At 32.9% G+C, this 10,616-nt stretch overlaps 1 protein-coding gene across 1 annotated transcript; it reads left to right on the forward strand.

Annotated features, from left to right (window-relative positions):
* Positions 1-272: 272 nt before the first annotated feature.
* LOC137388409 (E3 ubiquitin-protein ligase TRIM56-like) lies at positions 273-10,296 on the forward strand. Its single transcript, XM_068074893.1, has 7 exons — positions 273-424; positions 2,906-3,065; positions 3,165-3,351; positions 4,238-4,434; positions 9,114-9,284; positions 9,883-9,991; positions 10,190-10,296. Exons 1-7 carry the CDS (start codon positions 273-275, stop codon positions 10,294-10,296), a joined length of 1,083 nt encoding a protein of 360 aa, XP_067930994.1.
* The last annotated feature ends 320 nt before the right edge of the window (positions 10,297-10,616 follow it).

Genomic DNA, 10,616 nt, shown 5'->3' on the forward strand with positions numbered 1-10,616 from the left:
ATTTTTTGACAAATGAAGTGTTCTTTCCAACGTGTGCAATTTAAACATACTGGTATTATTTACTTTTTATTAATAGGTTAGCTAGAAACTCAAAAGCATATACACGTAGTCGAGTAATAAAACAGACCCAACACCATTTTGCCTGTGTAGAATCTTAGCATTTCATCTGACTAACTCTAGGTGAATTTTTACCAAAATTATCTATCGGTGACCCTATTCTCTATATGTAGTAAGAGACTCTGGTTGTTTCCACAGGGCACCCATAGCAGGAAATGGCTTCAGAGTCTGTAGTCTGTGGATTCTGTATGGAGAAGGATGAACAGCTAGTGGATCCAAGGTCACTCCCTTGTCATCATGTCCACTGCTACCCTTGTCTAGTTGGAGACTTTGAGGCTAATAGGATCATCAGATGTGGTACATGCAAGTAAGTTGTGAGATATTTGAAACCTTTTGCAGGACCCCTTAATGACAAGAGTTGAGGACATGCATAAATTTCAAATAATTTTGGAATGGTTATTATTAGTGCATTTCTTATCATTGTATGTTTTATTTAGTATTGTTGGCTACACTTCCTGCTTAGAGATTCTAGAAGTCACAATGAAATCAGCAATTTTTTAATCCGAGTCAGATCTTGTTTTAGTGTGCCGGGTTGTCCAATTTTTACTTTTGGCCGAAGTTATATTTATAAGTTATAAATTAAAATAAAAGGTTATATAAGGCTTATCTCACAAACAAATTATATTGAGTCAATTCTGTGGTATTTTTTATTAACTGTAAAATTGCATTGACTCAGAACATCCTATCAGGAAAAATTGAATTAATGGGAGTATTTAATGTCACTATAAAGGGATTGTCTCGATTGTCTATTTTCAATAAGTGAAATGACTTGAGTCTAAATGCCTCACTCCTCTTTATTATTGCTACGTTGACAGAAAATCCATAACAAACAGAGATATACTGAGAACATAATATGTTATTTGATGTGTGCCAAAACAAAGATATCAGTGCCATTCTATGTTGCTAGTCTCACACATTTTTACAAGAACTCTAATTCACTGCATATATTTTATTGGTCAACAATATGTAATGTGATCTTATTAAAATGGATGAAAATTTATACTGTAAACAGCGACCTAAAATATTTCTGCTAGTGAAGTTCTACAACAGTAGACCCAATAATTTATTTACTATCACACTATTATATTAAATAACGCGTGTCAGCATTTTGGTCAAACTTCAGGTTTCTCCAAAAGCATCTCTCCAAAACGATAGCGTATTTTGTGAGCTGTTTCTCTAAACTACAAAATTTAAATTACTTTTTAGATGAAAAGAAGTTTTAAATGATTTTAAGAATATGAACTGTATACCAGCAAAAATGGTAGGCATAACTTAATTCCATCTAAAAAGCAATGAAATCTGAAGAGAAATAGTTGATATTTGCCATACAAACAGTCAAAAGACTGAGGCAATGCTCATAGCAAAATTACTGATTTTGAGTTATGGTTATTTCGATATTTTGCTATAAGTCAAGAATTGATAGAGAATGGATTTTTTTATTTGGGAGAACAGAATTGAACTGAGTCACTGAAATTAGGATAGCTAAGGAATTGAGAATTGAATTGTGGTGTTTTGCGATGAGTTGTGAATTGAATCGATTCTTACACAACACATTGTGCAAAATAATTGGGAATTGACTTGTTTATTGTTTGATAAGAATTGAAATGAACTGAGTTGTTTTTAAAGCCTTATAACCGTCACTTCGTCTTTACTCCTCCATCAGCTTTTTTAAACAATAAGGAAAGTGTGTGGAACATTACTACGCTTCAATAAAAACAGAAAATTTGTAATTTGTTCATATTGCTTCATATGTATCAATTGGTAATCAAAATTCATTTTAATGTAAAAAATGAAAAGTTGTAAAAATAAATAAAATTAATTATCTAGATTAAGGCACTCACTCTCTTGTCTTTCTCCTCTTTCTTTTCTCCTTTTCTCCTCTTTCCCTCCTCTTTCTTTCTCTTTTCTCTCTTCTTTCGCTCCTCTTTCTCTCATTTTATCTTCTCTTACTCTTCTATCTCTTTACTCTAATTCCCCTAATATTCCGCTTTTTTCTCTCACCTCGCTCTTTCCTGTCTCTCTCTCTCTCAATTTTCTCTCCCTTTTTCTTTCCTTCATCTCTCTCTTTCATCTCGTTCTCATCCCCCCTTCACCTCCTTCTCTCTTGCATTGCCTTTCCCTTTTTTCTCCCTCTCTCTTCAAACACTCACCTTTTGTCCACCTTCACAAAAATAAATAAAACTCTTGACCTTTTTAAATTTCATAATTTTTTTGTATATTTGTTTTTAAATATAAACTTGCATACTATTCTAGTAAGTTTCATCAATATGTATCCATGTTCTCTGATCTTTTGTGGTAGTTTTTAATTGTTTGAGGTGATATGACTGCCAGGATGTTTTATGAATTGACAATGTGTGGTCGCGGTTAAAACACTTATAAGTAAAATATGTGCTGAAATAATGTCATCAGTTGCGCTGCTGCCTGTCTCTCTTGTGATCCAAATTGGCTATATTGCTGAAGTTGCGGCAATACCTGTCGCTAATAATCTCTATTCTGTCGATGTATTTGCTGGAGTGCAAATATAGATGTCATAATCACACATCCACTCGAATCTGATCACATTAGCTGTGATCAAGTCTTTCTATTCTACTCTTGGAACGAACAGAAAAAAACAACTGCAAATGATGGAACAATATAATACTTTTATGTAGAATTGATACTTTGGTATAAGGAAATCTTTAACATGATAAAATTACTACAAAGCACATCATTTTTGCCCTCGGTTTTTTTCTTATTTATGAAAACTAGTTGTAGTTATGGTTTGTCATGGTTACATCACAACTTTCAGAGCTGTATTTGATGTGACGTTAGCAAGGTTGCCGTCTGCAACAAAAAGAGAAGAGAACATACAAGTCTGTGACACTTGTGTAGAGAATAAGACCGAGGAAGAGCCAGCAGTGAGCTACTGTACCAGCTGTAATAGGAAGATGTGTACTAAACACTTAGAGGTAAGTTTCAACATTATTCAAAGCCGGACTCTACTCACCTAACTCATGCTGTTTAACCAGGTATTCTTATACTCTTAATGTTCTTATTCTTTCTTTCAGTTACATGGTCAGTTCTACCCTGTACATAAAGATGTCCTTGACATTAAGGAGTATCAGAACAAGGCTAAAGTGTTAATAGAACACATCTGTGCTACACATCAGAATAAACCAATAACAATGGGGTGTTCAACTTGTTGTCAACTACTGTGTGTAACATGTATGGATGGTACAAAAGGTTGTATTGATGGTAAGCACTCTTGCATGAGGTTTCATATCAACATTAATAAACACTTATTGGAATGCAACAGGACACTAATTGTTGTATGTTTTATCCATTGTCGCTAGTATTGCAGATTCTTATCTATTATGGTAAAATTAATTGTGATTATGTCTCAATCAGCCCTAATTTTTGCCACAAAACTTTAAGTGTTTTCTAAGTAATAGTGAATCACATGTGACTTAGTATGAATGAGATTGAAAAACTATAAACTACTGTGATCCATCAGGAATAACTCCATGAATTACTTTAAAAGTTGTTCCAATCTACGGCGTTTTCATGATGACTGCGATTAATTGTTCATTTTTAAGTATTTAAGAGCTTTTAATCACATTCCCACATATTTTGCAACTACAACAAAGCAGAGTAAGACATGGTGAATCTTTCGAAGCCAAATGACTGTAATGAAAATTTTCTTACAAGTCAACATTTAATAAATAATCACCTTATGAAGAAGCATTACTTGTATCAAAGAAATTTATGGGCTGCTTCGGTAGCCAGTGAATCACTCAATGAAAGGTGTTATTGATACATTTTCACTAAGTGGGCTCACTTGATTAGCAACAAATTTGTATGTGATAGTCACACAGCAGTTTGTCATGGCGACTAATAAAAATTTTATGAAATTGAATGCTGCAAGTAAATAAGCTGTACTTAGAATGATCGATGACTTTGAACTATCACCTTACATATTCTTATGTGATACTTAGTTGCTCATTAATTTAAAAAAAGGTTTGCTTTTGCTAAATATTTCATTAAAATTTTTGAAATGCTGAGTTGAAATTTCTCCAGAGTAACTGTAAGCTCAATTTTTTCAAATTTAATGATTTTGCTACTACCAACTCATCTATTATAGGTTCTGCACATGCCACTGTCAACCTTGAAACATTGGTGAACTTGCTAAAAGATAAAAGGGATAAAGTAACGGCTGAGGCTTGGATAAAGGATGGGGAGTTATCTACTCTTCTCAAGCGCAGTATCGGAATACTCTCAGACTATGAATCAAAAACCAAGGAACTGGTTGATCAGTTACACAGAACTAGAGATAAACAGGTAGTAATTTTCATATATTATGAGTATTCACAAAACAAATATAAAGTGATTTACAAAAAATGTTGAATTTTTGTCTACTCATGTGTGTCTCTTGGGAAATTTATATGTAATATGTATATTTGTAGGTTCATAATAAGCATATATATACTTAATATAAATGTGTATATCCCTACAAGTATGGTTTTCACAGTTAACATATGATGTAAAACTTTGAAAGGTTAAAACTTGCTATTTTAATGGTTTTACATTTGTGCTTGTTTACATTTGCAATTTTTCAATAGCAGCTATTCATTAAAGCAGTGGTTCCCAAATGGTGGTCCATGAACCCCTAGGGGTCCACAGGAGGTTTGAGGGGGTCCACAGGAGGTTTGAGGGGGTCCACAGGCTGGTGCCAGTATTGTTTTTTAGCTAGTTACTTACAACTATTTCTGTCTTATAGTGGTTGGATCAATGATATAACCCCTAATAGGATATGTGACGGCTATCATATGGACGGGGTTTAATGGTCGAGCTCTGTTGGGATTGTGCTCGCCTGGGTTTCGGTGCTAATGCAATTATCCCGGGTGGTCGCGTTGTTTTGTTAGGTTTTTGGCTCTAGACTTTTATCACAGATGTGCGTCAATCGCTGGATAGTAATTGATTTCCGGTTAGTAGTACAAAACCTGTAACCAGCAAACACGTAATTCTCTCTCTCCCTCTTCAATTTTAGCGATATACTAAGATCTATGAAATATAAAACATTTAAACTCACCTATTTTAATCAATTTTAAGATTGGTAGGGGTCTTAGTATATGCTTAATGTTAAATGTAATTTACCCGAAATCACCTGAACACGGCCTTTTTTTCTTAGATTTGAATTAATATTTCACCACCTTTAACATAAAATGACAAAGTCTTTTGTTGTTGTCACATTGTTTGACTTGGCCAATTAGATGGGACAGCGGGCAAAACTGTACAGTGTAGTTTCCACTCTCAAAATCCTAATCTAAAACCAAATTTGTGTTATTTCACAATGGCGACTATTAATACAAAAAGAATTGAAAAACAAGAAGTACAATCCATCCCACTAACAAACTGACTATTGAAAATTTAAAGTCAAAAAATTTAGTATAGCATTGCTTTATATAAGTAAATAAATAGAAACATGTCAAATCTACTGACTCTTATATTTTTCTAATTTATAATGTACGTCAATTTACAATACATGGTTATAAACAACATATATTATGATGTTTATAAAGGGTTCCATGACTTTTAGACACGGAGCTCAGGGGTCCGTGACTCCGAGGTAGTTGAGAACCACTGCATTAAAGCATTACATGAATAGTAACTGTTACCCCACTATTAAAATTGTTGGGATTTCAATTATTTTTGTGATATTCAAGTCAGACTTATTTGGAATAAGTTTAGTAGTTGTAGTTTACAGCTATCTTTTATTATTAAAGTAAAAATTATCAATTTGTGCTAATTAAAGTGTATGTTACAGCTATGATGGTATATTCATGTGTATGATACAGCTATTATGATATATTCATGTGTATGATACAGCTATAATGATATATTCATGTGTATGATACAGCTATAATGATATATTCATATGTATGATACAGCTATAACGATATATTCATGTGTATGATACAGCTATAAGGATATATTCATGTGTATGATACAGCTGTAATGATATATTCATGTGTATGTTACAGCTGTAATGATATATTCATGTGTATGTTACAGCTATAATGATATATTCATGTGTATGATACAGCTATAATGATATATTCATGTGTATGATACAGCTATAATGATATATTCATATGTATGATACAGCTATAACGATATATTCATGTGTATGATACAGCTATAATGATATATTCATATGTATGATACAGCTATAACGATATATTCATGTGTATGATACAGCTATAATGATATATTCATGTGTATGATACAGCTGTAATGATATATTCATGTGTATGTTACAGCTGTAATGATGTATTCATGTGTATGATACAGCTATAATGAGATATTCATGTGTATGATACAGCTGTAAGGATATATTCATATGTATGATACAGCTGTAAGGATATATTCATGTGTATGATACAGCTGTAATGATATATTCATGTGTATGATACAGCTATAATTATATATTCATGTGTATGATACAGCTATAAGGATATAATCATGTGTATGATACAGCTGTAATGATATATTCATGTGTATGATACGGCTGTAATGATATATTCATGTGTATGATACAGCTGTAATGATATATTCATGTGTATGATACGGCTGTAATGATATATTCATGTGTATGATACAGCTGTAATGATATATTCATGTGTATGATACAGCTGTAATGATATATTCATGTGTATGATACAGCTGTAATGATATATTCATGTGTATGATACAGCTATAATGATATATTCATGTGTATGATACAGCTATAATGATATATTCATGTGTATGATACAGCTATAATGATATATTCATGTGTATGATACAGCTGTAATGATATATTCATGTGTATGTTACAGCTATAATGAGATATTCATGTGTATTTTACAGCTGTAATGATATATTCATGTGTATGTTACAGCTATAATGATATATTCATGTGTATTTTACAGCTGTAATGATATATTCATGTGTATGATACAGCTATAATTATATATTCATGTGTATGATACAGCTATAAGGATATATTCATGTGTATGATACAGCTGTAATGATATATTCATGTGTATGATACGGCTGTAATGATATATTCATGTGTATGATACAGCTGTAATGATATATTCATGTGTATGATACGGCTGTAATGATATATTCATGTGTATGATACAGCTGTAAGGATATATTCATGTGTATGATACAGCTGTAATGATATATTCATGTGTATGATACAGCTGTAATGATATATTCATGTGTATGATACAGGTATAATGATATATTCATGTGTATGATACAGCTATAATGATATATTCATGTGTATGATACAGCTATAATGATATATTCATGTGTATGTTACAGCTGTAATGATATATTCATGTGTATGATACAGCTGTAATGATATATTCATGTGTATGATACAGGTATAATGATATATTCATGTGTATGATACAGCTATAATGATATATTCATGTGTATGATACAGCTATAATGATATATTCATGTGTATGCTACAGCTATAAGGATATATTCATGTGTATGATACAGCTGTAAGGATATATTCATGTGTATGATACAGCTGTAATTATATATTCATGTGTATGATACAGCTATAATGATATATTCATGTGTATGTTACAGCTGTAATGATATATTCATGTGTATGATACAGCTGTAAGGATATATTCATGTGTATGATACAGCTGTAATGATATATTCATGTGTATGATACAGCTGTAAGGATATATTCATGTGTATGATACAGCTGTAAGGATATATTCATGTGTATGATACAGCTATAATGATATATTCATGTGTATGATACAGCTGTAATGATATATTCATGTGTATGTTACAGCTATAATGAGATATTCATGTGTATTTTACAGCTGTAATGATATATTCATGTGTATGTTACAGCTATAATGATATATTCATGTGTATTTTACAGCTGTAATGATATATTCATGTGTATGATACAGCTGTAAGGATATATTCATGTGTATGATACAGCTGTAATGATATATTCATGTGTATGATACAGCTGTAAGGATATATTCATGTGTATGATACAGCTGTAAGGATATATTCATGTGTATGATACAGCTATAATGATATATTCATGTGTATGATACAGCTGTAATGATATATACATGTGTATGATACAGCTATAATGATATATTCATGTGTATGATACAGCTATAATGATATATTCAAGTGTATGATACAGCTATAATGATATATTCATGTGTATGATACAGCTATAATGATATATTCATGTGTATGTTACAGCTGTAATGATATATTCATGTGTATGATACAGCTATAATGATATATTCATGTGTATGATACAGCTATAATGATATATTCATGTGTATGATACAGCGGTAATGATATATTCATGTGTATGATACAGCTATAACGATATGTGTATGTTACAGCTGTAATGATATATACAAGTGAGTTTTGGTACAGTAAACAAATTCATGAAAGCAATTCTGTGATCAAAAAATAATGTCACCAACCAAAAATGTCTCATTTTAGTTTCTAATTAACCAAACAGTTCAACATTTCATTTCAAGTGATGATCAGTCATTATTTTTATTAACACTTTACTATTGCCTTATCATTTATGTCAGGCATTTGGGGTGAACAACAGTTTCTCTGTTTTTACGTAAAAATAATCATGTATATTAGCTATATGCTAAACCTTTAACAATTAATTTTTTTTCGCTTTGAAGGCTTGTAAAAAAGATCATTGAAGGAAGCACTGTGGTTTCTTAAGTTGTTTCAATTTTAAGGAATTAACAACCCAAAGGATATCTGCTTGTACATATACCTTTAAAACTTGCTAACTCTAACGTGAAATTACCTCAGGATGATATCATTGTTTAAGACATACTATATAAACTACTTGCACAACATAGATATTCTACTTCAACATCGCAGCACAGATCTAATGTATGCACTATTCTCTTCAACTCGCGAACCCTAAATTTTTATAGTTATCAGAGCTACGTAGAATGTATGATGAGTTAGAGAGGGAGCTGGTAGACAACAAGAGGACTTCAAAGAAACAGCTAGTAGAATTTATAGAAAGAGATATAGGAGTTAGGATGACAGAGATGAACACTCTACTTCTTCTACAAGATGCTAAGTTCAAGGAGTCACATCAGGTATCTACATGTTTTTATTTTAGTCTTTCACAAAGTGTGTCTTTGTTTATAAACAATTTTGTGTCTCATGTGAATTGCTCAGAATCCTAACTGTATGCAACCTTTGGTGAGATATCAATAATGCGTGCAATTTAAAATATATTAATTAAAAAGTAAATAAAAAAACATTCAATAAAAAAATTTGGAGAATGTCTAAGCTTGTGAGTCTTGTCTCCAGCCATCACAGTGGTAAACAAACTGTGATACTTTATTGGCGGTAATTTCATATTAAACATAAATGTTTTCTATATTACACTTTGCAAGGGTCATAAGGGTGGTTTTAGTTATTCACAATGTCTATATAAAGTTTAGCTCTAGCTCATTATTTCCAGAAGATAATTAAAACACTCAGAACATTTCTCACTCTTAGTTATAGCGCTGTGAAGTTTCAATATTTATTACTGAGTTAGTGCTTTCAGTTAGCCCTTGTGAATGCGTTAAAATTTTGGTAATTTTATCAGACAAACACAGCTTTAATATGATGGCCTAGTTCAGCAGCATAGCATCATAGTTACTACTTTACACATGGTATAATTACAATATACAAATTATTCAACAGGTTGATATAGCAAACAGCTTCACAGCGACATATAATGAGATCAGGAGATTTATCGATGAAGATCTACCTTCCTTGAAATTGACCAATCAGAAGACAATTTCTGCCCAAGGTATGTTTTGGCTGGTAATCTGTCTCTTATGGGGTAGAGCGGAAAGGGCCTTAAAGCTTATTCAATTGTAAGGTACTAAGTAAAAATAACGCAGTACCAGACTGCCAGCCGTGACACTCCAAAACCTCCCCTTATGTCACCCTTACTCCACCTGCACGTTTTACCAAAAAACACCGTAGTGCCAGACTACACCAGTAGGGTTACTCACGAGTCACCAAGACTCAGAAAGACTCTTAATTATCCTTTCTAAAATACGACAAGCACAGAGTCACAAGCTACTCAAACGGAGCTTAGATTCCCAATGACAACATGGCCGTTTTTGCTCGTCCGGTGGCGCATGCCCACGAACCCTTCCGAGCTACCGTCGGGCACCACGTGACTACTAACTCACATTTCCCCCAGCTTTTAAGAAGCTACCAGCTATCCCTCATAGTGATCCAAATACCAGGGACGTCGTCGCTCTCGCTGCGACCACCTGAGCATTGACGGTTGAAGCTCAGGCTCATCAGGATCTAAATCCCCGGACGGAACCCCAGCAGTCTGAGGCTCACCATCCATGTTTTGAACTTCATCCTCGGCAGTCTGAGGACCGTCTTCCGCATCCCCCTCCGAGACCTTAGCCACC

The sequence above is a fragment of the Watersipora subatra genome, chromosome 2 (genome assembly GCF_963576615.1).
Source record: "Watersipora subatra chromosome 2, tzWatSuba1.1, whole genome shotgun sequence".
NCBI lineage: Eukaryota > Metazoa > Bryozoa > Gymnolaemata > Cheilostomatida > Watersiporidae > Watersipora > Watersipora subatra.

Bases quoted from the DNA above. Each gene is read 5' to 3' on its own strand.
- LOC137388409 (XM_068074893.1), top strand. From the start codon at position 273: ATGGCTTCAGAGTCTGTAGTCTGTGGATTCTGTATGGAGAAGGATGAA. The intron at 9,285-9,882 runs GTATCTACATGT...ATTATTCAACAG, and splicing joins AGTTCAAGGAGTCACATCAG to GTTGATATAGCAAACAGCTT. The intron at 9,992-10,189 runs GTATGTTTTGGC...CTACACCAGTAG, and splicing joins GAAGACAATTTCTGCCCAAG to GGTTACTCACGAGTCACCAA.